Source organism: Bubalus kerabau, chromosome 7 (assembly GCF_029407905.1).
Source record: "Bubalus kerabau isolate K-KA32 ecotype Philippines breed swamp buffalo chromosome 7, PCC_UOA_SB_1v2, whole genome shotgun sequence".
Lineage (NCBI taxonomy): Eukaryota > Metazoa > Chordata > Mammalia > Artiodactyla > Bovidae > Bubalus > Bubalus kerabau.
In genome coordinates this window covers 98,217,600-98,235,956 of record NC_073630.1, presented here as the reverse complement: position 1 = coordinate 98,235,956, position 18,357 = coordinate 98,217,600, and the positions used below count along the sequence as shown (strand labels likewise).

Below are 18,357 nucleotides of genomic sequence, written 5' to 3'. Positions count from 1 at the left end.
AGAACTGTCTTCTTGGTAATGTATGTCTATATATTTTTTGTTGTGAGGAAAAAGAAACTATTTTAGGTATGAACACAGCTTCATGAAGACAAAGACTGGCCCACTCATTAGTATGAGTCAATTCTGTCCAGATCTCTTTGACTTAGCTATTCCCCACATGGTCACAGCATTCCTAAAGACATATTCTAATGTGTCTTTAAAATATGCAATTGTATTCTTCTCTGCAAATAGAGAAGGCTGGGCTCATATTAAACTCAACCTGTTTGTTACCACTTCAATACAAGTGGAGTTTCATGACTGTCTTACAGCCCCTGCCCACTATTCAAACCCATTATTAACTGCAAAACCTTTTTATCCCCCAAACTATTGACCTCATACTTTAGGTAGATATGCCTGGTCAATGGCCAGAAAAAGATGGGTTTAGAATATGCAGCAATATGGGAAAGTAGAAATTCTTCCTTATTGTCTATTCTTGCTTACCCACATGACTGAATTTATTATTTTTGGTCTTATTTATGGTTATGGACAATGAAGGAAACAAGAGTTCATCACCTCAGTAAGTATAAAAACATTTATTTGTTCATTTATGATCTGTTATACATTATCATGGCTTCCCAAGTGGTGCTAGTGGTAAAGAATCTGCCTGCCAATGCAAGAGATGCAGGAGATGCAGTTTTGATTCCTGGGTCTGGAAGATCCTCTGGAGGAGGTGGAAATGACAACTCACTCCCATAATCTTGCCTGGGAAATCCCTTGGACAGAAGAACCTGGCAGGCTACAGTCCATGGCGTCCTAAAGAGCCAAACACAACTGAGCATTACTACTACTACTACTATGCATTATCATATTGCTGCCATAAAGGGTTTTGTTCTCTAAATGACTTGCACAGGGAAATGCTTTGGCTCACACTACAGCCAAAGCAACTGCCACTTTCGCTTTCTGGATCCAACTAGTTGCCTCTGAAAACTTTGTGTTGTTACCTCTCAGATTCAAGATTAAACAAAATAACAAACAAAATTTACTGACTCATAGGGTGCCTCTTCTTCTCACAGGCAACCCACTCCAGTACTCTTGTGGGGAAAATCCCATGGACAGAGGAGCCTGGTGGGCTGTGGTCCATGGGGTCGCTACAAGTCGGGCACGACTAAGCGACTTCACTTTCACTTTTCACTTTCCTGCATTGGGGAAGGAAATGGCAATCCACTCCAGTGTTCTTGCCTGGAGAATCCCAGGGATGGAGGAGCCTGGTGGGCTTCTGTCTATGGGGTCGCACAGAGTCGGACACGACTGAAGCAACTTAGCAGCAGCAGCAAAGACCTTCTTCTTCTTGGGTTCATGGCCTACGGAATGAAAAAGGTAAAAAAAAGTATGCACACATGTGCTCAGTTGCTAAGTCATGTCCACCTCTTTGTGACCCCATGGACTGCAACCCAACACACTCCTCTGTCCATGGGATTTCTCAAGCAAGAATACTGGAATCAGTTGCCATTTCCTTCTACAGGGGATCTTCTGACCCAGGGATTGAACCCTCATCTCCTGCATTGGCAGGCAGATTCTTTACCACGAGCCAGCAAGGAAGCCCTGAACAAAAGTAATGACAACACAGGTGATGGATACATAATTGATATGTGAGTTCTGAGTTCTTCTTAGTTGATCTGTTTTGTCACATCTGCCCCATTTTTCAAGCCTATACTTTAGCAAGTCCAGTAAAGATGCAATGTTCCTACAGAAGAACACAAGGAACTCAAATTCTGGTTGTCCATGTTTTTTAGGAAGAACCTATTGTAGAAGAACTGTAGACTCTCTGCATTATGCTTTTAGAGAAAGGTCATCTGAAAACATCCTTGTTCACAGAGTGAGGTATAACAGAAAAGAGAAATTTATGAACAGAAATAATACCAGGAAGTAATTTTTCAACTGATAGAGTCACTTAAAACATCAAGGATGTAAAATATTATAGTACAGAACAGTCTTATGGACTCTGTGAGAGAGGGAGAGGGTGGGAAGATTTGGGAGAATGGCATTGAAACATGTAAAATATCATGTATGAAACGAGTTGCCAGTCCAGGTTCGATGCACGATACTGGATGCTTGGGGCTGGGGCACTGAGACGACCCAGAGGGATGGAATGGGGAGGGAGGAGGGAGGAGGGTTCAGGATGGGGAACACATGTATACCTGTGGTGGATTCATTTTGATATTCGGCAAAACTAATACAATTATTTAAAGTTTAAAAATAAAATAAAATTTAAAAAAATCAAAAAAAATAAAATATTATAATAAATCTTAAAAATTTATCAATGAAACACAACTAATTATTAAATTACAACAAAAAATAGTAGTTATTCAAGCTATGTTACACAAACCACATGGCTCTAGATTACTTTAACTAGTAAATGAGTATGAATCCTTATTGGAAAGAATGCTGCACACATTTTCTAGATAAGTTAGAGTATAACCATGACCTATAAGAAAAGAGACTACCTAATCACAACAGAATACATTCTGATGTTTGAGTGTCCAGGTAATGATATGCCAGGAAATGGGAAAGGAAGATTGTATAAGGTACATAGATAATTCTAAGGCTTATAGTCATGTTACATGCAAGTGGTACTAATAAAATGTGACTTCTTTGCACTATTCAGTACTCCCAAATCTTGCTACATCAAGGTGGTATAAAACTTTTTAAGTCTATTTAGAAATGCAATTTAGGATTTATGACAAAGGCAGGAATGCAACATAGTGGAGGAAAGGTCACTTTTTTCAATAAATTGTGCTAGATGGATATAATATCCATGCAAGCAAAAAATAGCTGAACTTCTTCCTCACAACATATACAAATAGATTGCCTATCTAAACCTAAAATGTGAAACAATAAAGCTTTCAGGAGAAAACACAGAAGAATGTCTCTGTGACCTTGGAGTTAACAAAGTTTCCTAAACAGGGCATGGAAAGCATTAACCATGAAATTTTAAAAGTGGAAAATTAGACAGTGTTAAAGTTCCTACTTGATGTCATAAATAACAAGAGAATGAAAATCAACCAATAGGGGAGGATGCTATTCATTATAAATATCTCTGACAAAATATTTATATTCAGAATATATATATTTTAAACTCTTTAATATTGAGAAAAATATGCACAACCCAATAGAAAAATGAAAAAAAAAAGACTTGAACAACCACTTCACAAAAAAAATGTATGACTAATAAGCATGTAAAAAAGGTGCTCAACTTCATTAGATAAATGCAAAATAAAAATATAATATAATACTACCACCCTCCCACCACCCCCCATCCAACCATCCCTCCACTCCACTCCAGCCCCCCCACCCCCACTATGCCATGGCTAAAATGAAAAAGATGGGGAAATACCAAACGTTGATGAAAATGTACAGCAACCATATCGAAAGGCTTGGCAGTGTTCATACAAAAGTTGAACATCACAGTCTGTTCTGACCCAGTAATTATAGTCCTAGGTAAATGTGCAGGTGTCAACAAAAAACATGCTCCAAAACATTTTGTTACACTATTCATACCATTCCCAAATTAAAAATAATACAAATGGCCAGTAACAGTTCAATGGGTGAATGAACTGTGATATTTTGGAGCAATGGAAGATAAAACAGGAAATAGTATAAGGAACTCCCAACTATACACAACTAGGTAGCTGAAACAAGCATTGAGTGGGGGGAAAAGTGAGTGAACGTCGCTCACTCGTGTCCGACTCTTTGAGAGTCCATGGGCTATACAGTCCGTGGAATTCTCTAGGGCAGAACACTGAAGCAGGTAGCCTTTCCCTTCTCCAGGGGAGCTTTCCAACCCAGGGACCAAACTGAGGTCTCCCGCATTGCAGACGGATTACCAGTTGAGCCACAAGGGAAGTTCGTGGGGGTGGGGGTGGGGGGGAGATACAAAAAGTGTTTGCACTGTGAGTTCATGTATATAAAGACTGTTAGTAATCTAGGTCATAGTTACACTTGGGACATGGGACAGGGAGAACTGGAAAGGGGTGGTGTCAAGGTGTCCTGGGGTGCTTGCAATTGCAAAATGTTCTAGTTCTTGCTCTAAACTGTGGTTACATGGGCTTATCCAGTTTGTGAACATTTATACAGATATATCCAAATTAAAAAGTTACAGCTGGAACAAATAAGAAAATAATGTCAGTAACAGATCATACATTAAACATTGTATTAAAATCATTGAGGTCATAAGGAACTCTACTGCTCCGCCCCCTAAGCCATGCGTGCGCACATGCACAGTGAAGTGAAAAACCTCATTGGCTGGGACTAGGTGCGCACTTCCGGAAGCACTTAGCACCGCCCCTTCCGTCTGCTGGTCATCCCGCCTTCCAGCCAACCAGTCTCCGCACTCTCCAGCCCGGCAGCTTCCGTCCTGTGAACTCAAACTCCACCAAGGCAAACAGGGCTTGGCGGCTGTAGTTTTTTTCACAGTCTCCTCCGTCAGAACCGGCTCGCTGCTTGCCACCATCATGAACATCCGCAATGCTCGGCCAGACGACCTGATGAACATGCAACATTGCAACCTCCTTTGCCTTCCCGAGAACTACCAGATGAAATACTATTTCTACCATGGCCTTTCTTGGCCCCAGCTCTCTTACATCGCTGAGGACGAGGACGGGAAGATTGTGGGCTACGTCCTGGCCAAAATGGAGGAAGACCCAGATGATGTCCCTCACGGACACATAACCTCACTGGCTGTGAAGCGTTCCCACCGGCGCCTGGGCCTAGCCCAGAAGCTTATGGACCAGGCCTCCAGGGCCATGACTGAGAACTTTAGTGCCAAGTACGTGTCCCTGCACGTCAGGAAGAGTAACCGGGCAGCCTTGCACCTCTATTCTAACACTCTTAACTTTCAGATTAGTGAGGTGGAACCCAGATACTATGCAGATGGAGAAGATGCTTATGCTATGAAGCGGGATTTGTCGCAGATGGCAGATGAGCTGAGGAGGCAGTTACAGCTGAAGAAGGGCGGGTATGTGGTGCTGGGCTCCAGGGAGAACCAAGAGACCCAGGGCAGCACACTTCCTGGTTCCGAAATGGCCTGTCAAGAGGAGAAGAACCCGGCCACTGATGGTAGTGGGAGTGACAGCAAGGAACCCAGTGAATCCACGGAAAGCCCCGATGCCCAGGACAATTCAGAAGACTCCAACTCCACCTCCTAGAGCCTGCTTAAGGTAAGTGTTCTCACTTCCTCGACCCAGTTCCTATCTCCCCTGAATTCCTGCACCATACTTGGGTCACCGGAGTCCATCCCATTCTAGCCCCAATGGATTTCACTGTGAAAACACCCTGTTGACCTTGGGGAGGAGTGTAGAGTGGGTTGGGGGAAACTCATTGCTCATTATAGGAAGTTAATAGGATTCCATGCTGAAAGTAGATTAAATTCAGTAAAATAAACAACATTTATCCTGCCTTTTCGATATCAATTGTATTTCAGAATATCCACATAGTTTATGAAAGAAATTTCTTCTTTATAGAATGACAGCTAATAAAAGCAGAAAGAATGCTAGAGTTATAAAGTTGCCATTTTCAAACTCTTGAAACAATAGATCAGGCAGTTGTCATCAATGAATGATGCCATTAGGTGAAAGTTGGGACAGTTTGCAATGATGGATCAAGCTAGCAACACTTGAAGTCACTGGTCAAGTGTAGCATCACTATGTGCTGTGCTGTGCTTAGTTGCTCTGTGGTGTTCGACTCTTTGCAACCTCATGGACTGTCCACCAGCTTCCTCTGTCCATGTGGATTCTCCAGGCGAGAATACTGGAGTGGGTTGCCATGCCCTCCTTCAGAGGATCTTCTCAACCCAGGGTCGAGCATCACTATAAGGGAGACAAATATTATGTGCCTCCTAATCCAATAGGAAGTGCACAGTGACAGCTATGAAATATTCTTGCCCAAAGAAAATATTGTGTGTCTGTATAAAATGTATCTTGAATCCAAAGAAGACCCTGGATCTAACATTTTTTTAAGGAAAAAAAAAACATAGGGACATGTTAAATTTCAATCAGCCAAATCCAGAATGAGAAAATTTCTGCAGAACAAATGATCTGGTTTCTCCAACAAATGAATGTCATTTTTAAAAAAAGAGGAGGAATTTATCTGTTAAAACAAGTTGTAGAGATATACTAACCATATACAACTGTTATGGAGGTTGTTTGGTTTAAACAAACTAAATATAAGACATTTTGACGCAACTAGGCAGAACTTGAACACAGATTGTATCCTATTAAGGAATTGTTAATAATTTGGTTAAGTGAGCTAAATGATATTGTAGTATTGTTTTAAAAAGCCCTCATCTGTTAAAGATACCAGTTTAGATCAGTCACTTAGTCGTGCCCGATTCTTTGCTACCTCGTGGACTGCAGCATGCCAGGCTTCCCTGTCCATCATCAACTCCCGGAGCTTGCTCAAACTCACATCCATTGAGTCGGTGATGCCATCCAACCACTTCATCCTCTGTCATCCCCTTCTCCTGCCTTCAATCTTTCCCAGCATCAGGGTCTTTTCTAAGGATATATATTGAAGTAATTAGAGTTGAAATAATATGAGGCCTTGGATTTACTTCAAAATACTCCAGCAAAATCGCACACACACACACACACACACACACAAAAGAGGTTCATGGAGGGGGAAATAGAAAAAATAAGAATGACAACATGTAATAATTGTTGAAGTTGGGTAATGGGTACTTGGGGGGTTCATTATGCTATTTTTTTCACTCTATAATGTGTGAAAATCAACATAAAAAGTCAAAGAACAAAACAATTACTGTTCTTCATACTAACCATTAACCAGTCACTGAAAAGTAGTTTTAAAAGACTATTTAATTTCCCTTAAAGAACGTTGTAACACCGTAACAATTTGAAGGGTCAATTTAGAAGCTTTAACTTCTAGTCACCTTACCCTTATATATGAAAAAGGCAGCAACTTTCACGTAACAAAGTCCAGTTATGAGTGACACACTGCATATAATTAAATGCCATTGGATTCATTTACTCATTCATAAAAATTTGTATATGCCTGGCCATGAGACTTGGAGCTTGGTATACACCAGTGATTAGGACAGGCTGATGTTTACATTATATAGCATCTTATCTTTGTGGTTATCAGCTTCTCTTCAGTTGTTATAGTATACCTGAGTAAGATTTTAAGTAAGCAAAGATAATTGGAGATTGCTTAATATCTGGTATGAGAAACAAAAATAACTGTCACTTTAGCAGGGGAAGAGAAAATAATAAATAATTGTAAGAAAATTATTGTGTGGCAGTTACAAATCTCAGTGTCCAAATTCAGGAATAACTGAAATGTTTCTTTATATTACTGTAATCGGACTTTATTTCTAAGATGAAAGAGGTGTTCCCTGTACTTAGCGTCAGTGTCCTTCCATGTTGGAACCTGCTGAGACAGCTCCGTTGGCTCCATCTAATCTTTGGTCCTTATGAGCCCCTTCTGGGTCCTTTCCAGTCAGAGGCCTCTTCAGGTCTCAGGTGTTCTCTGCCATGTTTGGGCAATTTTGGTAGCAAGAGTATTAATGTGCGGAGGCTAGTTGTTCTAAAAATTAATCTCCAAATCTCAATAACTGAAAACAGTAACACACATTTTCTCACATCACGGTCCAGTATGAGCGATGTGGTAGGGATGTGGAGGGGAGAGGAAAAGAAAGGCCCTTCTCCATGAAGTCATTCAGGACTCTAATCTGCTCCTTAGCCCTGTTTAGGAATCTGGTGAAGCCTAAGGACACCTGGAAAACTGCCTTTTAAAGGCTTGAAAATCTGTGCGATTGCAAAGGAAACCAATTTTTATTAATACTGTTATCAAATTATTCTAAAATAAGCTTATTTTGTTGTTCAGTCACTAAGTCGTGTCTGACTCCTTACCACCCCATGGACTGCAGCATGCCAGGCTTCCCTGTCCTTCACTGTCTCCCAGAGTTTGCTCAAATTCATGTCCATTGAGTCAGTAATACAATCTAACAATCTCATCCTCTGCCATCCCCTTCTCCTTTTGCCTTCCATCTTCCCCAACATCAGGGTCTTACGATATTTATGCAGTTAAAAGAAACTTGAGTGTAAATGCTATTTGGAGATACCTCCAGCAGCTGTAGTGTAATATGAAAACCTGTGATTTGTATTGGTGATAAAGTCACAAGGTTTGTAACACACTACTATGCCTATTGAAGGAAATGCTAAATTTCAGATGGAGGCTAGTGAAAATCCAGAATTTTGTTGTTGTTGTTCCAAATCCAAGTTCATGGTTCTCCCAAATTCAGTTAATGGATCCCAGGCTAAAAGCCCCTGATACAGTGCCATTTTCTAGAATCATATGTCCTCCACTGGTTCATATACATTCAACTTGCATATAAGGGAAGATAATACACATGGAGGTTTATTTAGGTGTTAAAAGTCGGTCTCATTTTCCTAACTACCTGCAGGGGAGATTAGATAGTGTAGTTTAGTTGTATGCCTGGGAGAAAAAGGAATGAGTTCTGGTAACCACACAGCATCATTTCTGCAACAGTGGGAACCACCCCAGTCGTGCTCTGGTCTTTGAGAAGTTCTGCTTCCATGCCCAGCTAGGAGCCTGGGATCTCTCTGCTGCACCCTCCCTCTCCATACGTGGCACAGAAAATTCTGCCAGGCTATCTGAGCTGTCTGCTTAGTCACATGACACACTTGTCTTCTGCACAAACCTCAGCATGGGATACTGGGACCCTGCCACCTTGCTGCCTTTATGCCTCTTGTTAAAGCCTGGAAGAATTGACCCCTCTACATGGAAATCCCCCAAATTGTCTAAAGCTGCATTTACCATCCCTCACCTTTGTCCCATTCAGCAGGGGTTTATTAGGACATACACTTAGCTGCCTGAATGGGAAAAGACTTCTGTGAGGAAAGAAAGAATAGAGACAAAAATTAAAAAGGTTAATACAACAGAAGTATTATCCAGCCACAATTGTGGCATTCCCCCTGTGGAACTGGAGTTAGAATACCTACAGAAGAAAGTCCTGAAAGAAATAACCTTTCATTTTCCCTTATCTTATTTTGGGTCTGGGCAATGGAGACAGAGTTAGAAGATTTAGAAGTGATGGTGAATAGGGCAGCTGGTGAAGGAGACCAGATATCTTCCTCTACAAAATGGTAATAAAAGTCACTGAGAACACTGTGTCAGAGATACTCTTATAGGGACTACTTGTGAATTGTCTCACTTAATCCTCCTAAAATCCCTCTAAAGTAGGTACCCAGGTAGTGCTATTTGTAAAGAACCTGCCTGCGAATGCAGGAGACATAAGAGACGCAGGTTCGATCCCTGGGTTGGGCACATCCCCTGGAGGAGGAAATGGCAACCCACTCCAGCATTCTTGCCTGAAGAATCCATCCCACAGACAGTGAGGCCTGGCGGGCTAAAATCCATAGAGTCACACAGAGTCAGACATGACTGAAGTGACTTGGCACACACACACACATGCAGAATGCATTGCTCCATTTTACAGATGAGAAGTGCCTGTCATTCAGACAGTAAGTGGAAAACAGGGAAGCAAACTCAGATGCTGGGACTCCACCAGGGTGAAGATTAAGTGGACAATGCCTGAAAATTGCTGAGCACAATGCTTCACACACAGTTACTTATTCTATAAATTTTCGCTTTCAAACTGCAGTGATAGTAACCATCCAGCCTTTTTTTCTTCTCCACAGTAATCAAGTGATAGAATGTTGTGTATGAGCAGCAACAGTTTGCAGCCTTGGAAGGGAGATGCATCTTAATGATTAAAATAGCTTTCACTGACAAGCTGAATGTCAAAGCATTCAGCTGAATCAATGCTCGTCAACAGCGGAGTTTCTAAGGAGCCATAGCAATGAAGACAGGTCAGTTCAAAACATGCTAGTTAAGGCAGGAATGCCATCAAATTGATGCTCCTGACAAGAAATATGTGGATGATTAATAACAAAAAGGGAAAAAATGCAGAATCTTAAAATTTTCCATTGAGCTGGCAATATTGAGTTAACAAAGGTTACTTGAGTGACTCTCCCTTTCTGGTCTATTCTTTCTGTCGCTAAGCTGTCATCCTAACAAAAAGTTGTTAAATGTTCACATGAGCATTCACTGAAATAGACTGTTCTTAATTTTACCAGACAACTAATTATAACTGGAATGATATAATGAAATATGGAAGAAAGTTAGAGACTGACAGGTCTGGTAAATTCCTAGTATAACCTTACCCCAGATATGCCAGAAACCATAGATTTCAAATGCTGCTGCACTGTATAAAGATAAAGAGGGGAGGGGAGGTGGGAAGAGATAAAATACTGTTTTGAAATACTAATCAGATAGATATCATTTGTTGAATTATTTATAATCTCTAACAATGTCACTTTTCAGTCAGTGTGCCATGTATATATTTAGGATGACTGAAATACCAACTTTGTTAGAGGTAACTGACAAAAGCAGAGGCTTTTCCTAAATGTTATACTCTTCATGCTAAGGAGCTCTATGGTGGAAGAGGTAAGGAAGAGACGATAACAACAGTTATTCTGTGAATGGCTGTGGTTCAAAGAGCCTTCCTGAAATATTCTGCAGTGCTGTTTCTTCAGACTGAAATCCTCAGACTATCATAGGATTTTTTTTTAAGTTCCAAGTCATAAAATTCTATTTTGTTCTTGGAAGGTCATGTCAACAATTAACATATTTCTCAGGCTGCCATTGCCTGTCTTTAAGGAATCCTAGTAGTGTAAGAATTTGAACTTAATAAGCTAATAAGTTAAGGACTAATAATATTCATATTTTATCTTAATGTCTTAATTGTATCAAGCAATATTTACTGAGAAAACTAAAAGAACTATAGAATTGGTTTTTATATAACTTCTTTTGCATGCCTCTTTTAACAGTGTTTGAAACAAATTAAAAAGGTAATGATGATAGACTTTCTGGCCTATTCTCCCACATCTTCCATGACAGCAAATACACTTTTTTTCGAAAATAACATTTTGTATTATATGCCTCTGCCTGTCCTGCTTGATTCACTGTTGTTATTCTGGGAACTGACTTCTCTGTAATTACGATTTTGGCTTTTCTAAAATTATGACTTTGTACAAAAATGCTTTGTAACTGGCCTGTGCCTAATAGCCTTTATCTTACTACTTCTGTGTGCATCTGATAGATGGGAAAACAATGCATCTTGACAATTTTAAGGTTGTGTTGTTGTTTTATTTGCAGCTACTCAGTAATGGGAAGCAATACTCCACTAGCTTTTCTTTAACTTATATATTCCATTCACATATCACACAAACCTTTCTACCTTATTAAGGATAGGGCCCATGTGCCAGTTCCTTGGACTCCAAAATTACTGCAGACAGTGACTGCAGCCATGAAATTAAAAGATGCTTGCTCCTTGGAAGAAAAGCTATGACAGACCTAGGCAGTGTATTAAAATTAGAAGTATCACTTTGCTGACAAATAGTCAAAGCTATGGTTTTTCCAGTAGTCATGTACGGATGTGAGAATTGGACTGTAAAGAAGGCTGAGTGCCATAGAATTGATGCTTTCAAACGGGTGCTGGAAAAGGCTCTTGAGAGTCCCTTGGACTGCATGGAGATCAAGCCAGTCAATCCTAAAGGAAATCAACCCTGAATATTCATTGGAAGGACTGATGCTGAAGCTCTAATACTTTGGCCACCTGATACAAAGAACCAACTCTTCGGGAAAGACCCTCATGATTGGAAAGATTGAAGGCAGAAGGAGAAGGGGATGAGATGGTTGGATGGCATCACGGACTCAATGGACTTGAGTTTGAGCAAATTCCAGGAGATAGTGAAGGACAGGGAAGCCTGGCATGCTGCAGTCCATGGGACTGCAAAGAGTCAGAAATTACTTAGCAACTGAACAACAACCCCCATGTCCCATTTATCTTCATTTCCTTAACTCCTGATACATTATTCCTTCATTGTAAGTTCTCAGTATATAGTCATTGAAAGAAGGAAGGACCCTCCCAAATTACCAATGTAGAATTTAAAAATGAAAAGGAGAGGAAGTGTACTTAAGGCACTACTTCCTATTACCTATTGTAATTAGAATGCTTTTAAGTTATGAATAAAGAGACATAATGGGTATTTTGCTTTCATATCCAGGTCTCACAGAAAGAAAATATGACTTCTAGAATTGGACACATTGCATCTAGCTATCAAGAGCTAAAAAGGCTTTTCATTTCATTTGAATTGAGATAAATTTCCTTTTTCTCTCTCTCTCTCTCTTTTTTTTTTTTTTTTTTTTTTGAGATAAGTTTCTTTTTGAGGGGAGTAGGATGGGGTAGAATTTGAAGATGGCAAGCAAAAGTGTCATAATTTCTTTAGGTTTAAAATAAGATCTTTGGGGTAGATCTCAGCCTTTAATTGTTCTCCCCACTCCTGTCTCTTCTGGCAGAAATGGCTTTTTGGTTCGGTTCAGTTGCTCAGTCATGTCTGACTCTTTACGACCCCATGGACTGCAGCACACCAGGCCTCCCTGTCCATCACCAGCTCCCAGAGTTTACCCAAAACTCCTGTCCGTTGAGTCAGTGATGCCATCCAACCATCTCAACTTCTGTCATCCCCTTCTCACTTAGATGTCAAAAAAAGTTCATGTGTCTTCACCACAGAGAGGGGAGAGAGCCTCAGATTCACGTGTGGCTCTTTGTGCTGTCATCTGAATTCTCACTGGCCCCCATGGAGATATAGCGAGTCTAAACTGGCTATTAGTGCCTTGTTGATCTGCTGCCAGAATCTGTTATTGGTTAAACCCAGATTTTATTCTCTCAGAGTCTATAGCTCTCCTTTGCTCACTTGCTCTCTTTTCACTTCTCAACAGCATTGCAGGTCCTCGTGTCTCAACCACATCTGCTCTCTGAGGCCTGGCTTATCCCGTGAACTCTGTAGCATCTGCTCTGGGGTCATCTCAGGCCAACCCCAATGGCTTCTCACTCTCAACCTTCCACATACCCCACCAGGATCATGACAGAATACGTGGACACAAGAGCCTGCTGTGCAAGCGCCAAGGAAGTTTGAGGCCTGCCATCACCGAACCTTTCCTGGCCTGCTCACACCATGCCTGCCATTTTATTGTGTTTGTAGTAGTCCTTTGTTGGGTGTGGTTGTCTTGTAAGGTTGTCCCTTCCTAAAATACAGAACAGGAAACAGGGAAAACTCCCAAAGCTCCCAGGCTTTTAGTTTTTGCCATTGTTCCTCTGGGTTTTCATTCTTGAGGGGGTGGTCAGGACCATCAAGTCAGACCTCATGCCCCCTTCCTCTTCCTTTTTCACCTCTTCTGTTAGAAGTATTCTGTTTCCTCTTCCTTTCTCCAGGAACCTGTCCGCTCTCACGTCCTCTCCTTTCTTAAAGAGGTATTCTCCTCCTTCCCAGGGGGAGGAAGTGGTAAGGGCTTCTATTATGCAATCAGAACTTGGAGATTTTAAGAAAAGGACAACCAGTAATTAAATTGGAATGTCTAATCTGCTTTTTAGTGTCTTTTTTTTTTTTGGTTAGTGACATAACTTGCCGTTTATTGAGAGCCTATAATGTTTAGGCACAGTGCTAGGGCCTTTATTACCAGTATATTTAATCCTCTCAGCAAGTGGGAGGTAAGTATTATTATCCCTATTTTATAGATGGGGAACCTGAAGCTCAAGGAGGCGAAGTAAATTTCTAGGACCTGAACTCAAGTTATTTGAATTCAAAGCCAAAATTCCTTTCACTTTCCTCTTGCTCCTTTTTGCATTTTATTTACAAAAGTGTGAAAACAATAGCAAAAAAGGGAGAATCGAGTTTTAAAATGTGTTAACATGTGACAACTATATGTCTTTTGTAAATATTTATATAACCCACTGTTATAATCCTGTTTACTGTTTTCCCCAGTAAAAAGAAGTAAAGGCAAAACATTTTGACCACTTTTGATGAAGTGCAGCAGAGGTCACCAGATAAAATCCAGTTATCATTACTTAATGTTTTTCTATTCACTGAATGTGAATTACCATAGAGTGTAGTTTTTCTCATGTTTAAATTTTTATGAAAACTAGTGTGTATGGTTTAAAGTTAAAGCCCTGACATTAACCATCCGATGACAAGAGAGAAATCTGTTCTCTGTAGTCATAATCAGCCCTCCTAAGCTCTTCTTACAAATTTACTCTAAGAATGCACTCTTATGAATGCCTGCCTAAAAAAAAAAAAAAAAAAGAATGCCTGCCTAATAGGAAATGATTGCCTGAGGCAGACATAAAAGTTTTTTCCTACATGAGGATTTGACAATACAAACCTCTCATCCATCTTTCCATCTTTACTGTTTTTCTTTTTAATTTTCTCTCCCAACTCTAAAACTATTTTATTCCTTCCTCTCAAGCATGTATTTATCTCTTTATTTTTAAATATTACAGCTTTCTAACATCTGTCTCTAGGGCAGCATAATCTTACTGGTGAAATATTCCATGTTTTCCTTGAGCCCCTGTCAATATGTCTTCGTGTTAACAGCTTAGCAGATGGAGAAACAGAAGGAGTAGCCTCAGCTTACCTGAGTGATTTCTCTCCGGCACCCGGCACATGACTGTATCTACTAACTTGATAGGAACTGGAGTAATTGGAAGATAAGAAACGATGCCTGACTTTTGCAGTGTTGTTTACCAAAACTATTGGCAGCTTTTTTACGTTACTGTTAGATCCTTTTTCCCAGTCTCTACCAAGAGAAGACAGAATTATAGCAACCTACCTGGTTTGCACTGTGCCTACTTAGATAATGAAAGTTAAATAATAATAATTAATATCGCTTTGGCCATAAATTAGCATATTCCCAGGTGGTTCCAGGGTAATCATCGTGATTTAGCAGGAGCAATAGCTTTCTGCAACAGAAAATGTGGGAGCCTGTGATACTGCTTTGTGTAATAGCATTGTTCTTTTTACATGGGGCTTATTTAATGGGCTGACTGCTTTGTACTTAAGTATTGGGTTGGCCAAAAGCTTCATTTGGGTTTTTCCATAGGATGTTGTGGAAAAACCCAAGTTTTTTTGGCCAACCCCGTACAAACCGAGAGAGGCCAAAGCAGGACTTTGAAACAAGGATGTAGGAGAGTCGGTGGTAAACACCCTTGGACTAGCTGTAGGAAATGACCCACACCGGCTCCTGTACTTGCTGCTTTAAAGAAACTATCTGGGTGGGCTAAGGTCTGTGAGCATATTGTTCAGAAACACTAATCATCAAGATGCAGGGTTTTCTCTGGCTAATAGAAACTTGTGAATGAAGTCTGTGAGTTACCTAGTTGGAATCTGTGTTTTCCTTTTGGAGATAAGAATAAGGAACCGAAAGTGACTGAAACAATAATGGGGAAGTAGATATGTAGGAGGAGCAGAGAGGGGTGCTGGACGTTAGTCCAAAGCTGAGTAAACTAGGAAAGGATAAGGACTCTGAAATAGCTGAAAGAAAGTTTTCTCAAGCTTTTACACGCAGATGGGTCATTGGGGACCATGTTAAAATGAAGGTTTTGTTTCCGTAAGTGGGGGTGGGGGGGATGCTGAGTGTCTGCATTTCTAACTAGCTCCTGGACAATGGGCAATGCTGATGTTGCTGATCTAGGTATCACACCTTGACTTGTAGATGTCTTAACAGTTATCTCGAAATATGGAACTAGTCCAGAATACCTGTGACTGGCCTATAGGTTGGTTTGTATTAGACTCCAAATAATTTAGAATCTCATTCTTAAATATACATGCAAATGTTGTTTGTCTTAGGAATTTTGTCATATGAGGTTGATGACCTAATGATTTCAATAAAAATTTCAAACCTGTTTCATCAAAATGTGTAAAGCAAAATTTATATTACAGTATATGAGCTATAGTGATAATAATTGACATCTTCTATTATATTAGAAGGTAGGCTCAGCAGGAGAAGAATCTGCCTGCAATGCGGGAGACCCCTGTTCAATTCCGGGTTTGGGAAGATCTGCTGGAGAAGGGATAGTCTACCCACTCCAGTACTCTTGGGCTTCCTTGATGGCTCAGCTGGTAAATAATCTGCCTGCAACGTGGGAGACATGGGTTCGATCCCTGGGTTGGGAAGATTCCCTGGAGAAGGGAACAGCTACCCACTCCAGTATTCTGACCTGGAGAATTCTATAGACTGTAGAGTTCATTGGGTCACAAACGGTCTCAAAGAGACTAACTTTCACTTTCTTTGATATGTTAATATTTCCTTCCTCATCTTTGACTTCCAAACAAATGACTGGGTAGATGAGATTTTTGAACTGTCACTCAATTTATTGTGTTTGTTGGTCCATAGATTACTCCAGACACTAAGAATGTTTCCCATGCTGATATTTGACATAGAATTTGAACATGAACACATTAAAAAAAAGTATGAGATCTTTATGTGGGTTGAAGTGGTGTGGGAAACAATTTCAAGAAAAAATTTCTCATCCAGGGATAAGAATTTCTAGCCCAGGTTTTCTCAAAGTACAGTTCATCAAAGTCACCCAGGTGCTATGTTAAAAACACAGTTTCTTTCACTCCAGCTCAAATTTACAAAACAGATTGTGTATTTTTAACAAGCCTCCAGGTGATTGTTTTGTATGCTGCCACCTGAAAATCATTGACTAGTAAGACATTGTGGAGAAGGCAATGGCACCCCACTCCAGTACTCTTGCCTGGAAAATCCCAGGGACGGGGGAGCCTGGTAGGCTGCAATCCATGGGGTCGCTAAGAGTCAGAGACGACTGAGCGACTTCACTTTGACTTTTCACTTTCATGCATTGGAGAAGGAAATGGCAACCCACTCCAGTGTTCTTGCCTGGAGAATCCCAGGAACGGGGGAGCCTGGTGGGCTGCCGTCTCTGGGGTCACATAGAGTCGGAACACGACTGAAGCAACTTAGCAGCAGCAGTAAGACATTGAATTCATCATGAAGGTAATTTGAAGGGCAATTTTCCCATGGTGACACTCCAAATTTAAGTTAATTTGTTCAAAGAAGCATTTTGCTGTTGTCTTTCTATTACTTGCCTGCCCATCCTTTCCCCAGTCCTCCCTTTTCAACATCAGTGTCCCCTCCCTTTTCCTAGTTTTATCTTTGTTTTTTGTCTCCAAGCCAACAATAACCTGTCGTTTGGCAGTAGTGGCATATAGCACAGACGTGCAGAATCAGAATATTCACAGATACTCTCACTGAAATTTTCTTAATTTCTTTCCAGAACAAGAAGCTAAAATACTGCAATGTCCAGTTACGAGTCAGATACCAGGCCAGTCTGGAGTCACAGGCTCTTCTACTCCTGTGTCATTCATTCCTCATAGCCTTTCATCATCTGGGTGTTCTGAGTCAGAACTGTTATTAACGGTACTTGGCCAAAAACCTGATGAAACAGACCAAGTGACTTATCATAGCCCTTCTTAATACTTTTTCCTAGACATGAATGCTTCTTTGAAATCTTAAAAGACACAGATCATTTCCTTGAGGCACACTTGAAAGGTAATTTAAACAGCTTGTTCCCTTATATGGATATAAAGATTAAATTTTGTGAAGTTCTGCAAAAAAAAAAAGTCCTTTCATTATAAATCATACATATATTGCTTTCACACCAAAATTAAGATAGCTTTGTGTAAGGTCATCACCTCAACTGCATATTTTAAGACCTTACTTAGAGAACACAGTCCTTAGCAAGTAATTGTCACAGAAGTGGTTTAATAGAGTGAGAAATCACAGACCTGAGTCCAAAGGCTTAAATTTTAGTCCTAGTTTGGCTTATTACTACCTGGATATCCTCTGGCATGTCAATTTTCTCATATATAAAATAGAGAAAAATAACTTTCATACCTTCTGAGTTATTGTGTAATGAGGTATTGTAGGGAAAACTGCACTGTAATTTGTAAGAAGACGTGTAAATGTTATTACTAACGTTTTTACTTTCAGAGATTTTTATCAGATTCAAACTGGTGTGAAATATTGATAATTTTCCTCTCTAGCCATCCAGAAAAGAAAAAAAAAATCAGCATTTCTGCAGTGATGACTGTGTGCATGTGTGTGAATATTTTAAGGAATGAAGTATGACAAAGGGAGTGAATTCCTATAAATGTAGCAAGTCAAATCTCTATGTATTCATTTAAAAGGAAACGCTTAATAAGAGTTGTTTATCTCTTGCTCTTTATGACCCAAGCATTCATATGTAAAAAGATTATTTGTGTGAATCAAATTGTACTTGTTTTCCCATTTGCATGGTTTTGAGCAAAGGAGACTTAAAAAAAATCACCAAAGTTTTCACATATTCAAAATCTTAAGTAAACTATGGTGATACATTAGGGCAAGCATCTAAATCTGGCTACTTTTTGAAGCATCACCAGA

The 18,357-nt window shown here is 40.1% G+C and overlaps 1 protein-coding gene and 1 long non-coding RNA gene across 6 annotated transcripts in view; one reads left to right on the top strand and one right to left on the bottom strand.

The window, feature by feature from the left end:
- Positions 1-589: 589 nt before the first annotated feature.
- The window catches only part of LOC129658025 (uncharacterized), a 72,130-nt gene continuing 54,362 nt past the window's right edge, over positions 590-18,357 (bottom strand). For 2 of the 3 annotated variants that reach the window (XR_008717226.1, XR_008717227.1), the window contains 2 exons: positions 1,027-1,340; positions 590-792 (listed from right to left, as the gene is read on the bottom strand). This is a non-coding gene — a long non-coding RNA (uncharacterized LOC129658025). The remainder of the gene's footprint in view (positions 793-1,026; positions 1,341-18,357) is intronic. The other variant, XR_008717231.1, reaches the window with a different exon arrangement.
- Positions 4,302-17,948, top strand: NAA11 (N-alpha-acetyltransferase 11, NatA catalytic subunit). Of its 3 annotated transcripts, none has more exons than XM_055588892.1 (2): positions 4,302-5,195; positions 17,213-17,948. In XM_055588892.1, the coding sequence occupies exon 1, from the start codon at positions 4,491-4,493 to the stop codon at positions 5,181-5,183; it is 693 nt and encodes a 230-aa protein (XP_055444867.1). In that variant the 5' UTR covers positions 4,302-4,490; the 3' UTR covers positions 5,184-5,195; positions 17,213-17,948. The 3 variants fall into 3 exon arrangements, with proteins under 3 accessions (XP_055444867.1, XP_055444868.1, XP_055444866.1); XM_055588893.1 differs by lacking the exon at positions 17,213-17,948 and adding an exon at positions 9,714-9,848; XM_055588891.1 differs by lacking the exon at positions 17,213-17,948 and adding an exon at positions 12,859-15,828 and having other exon boundaries at positions 4,305-5,195.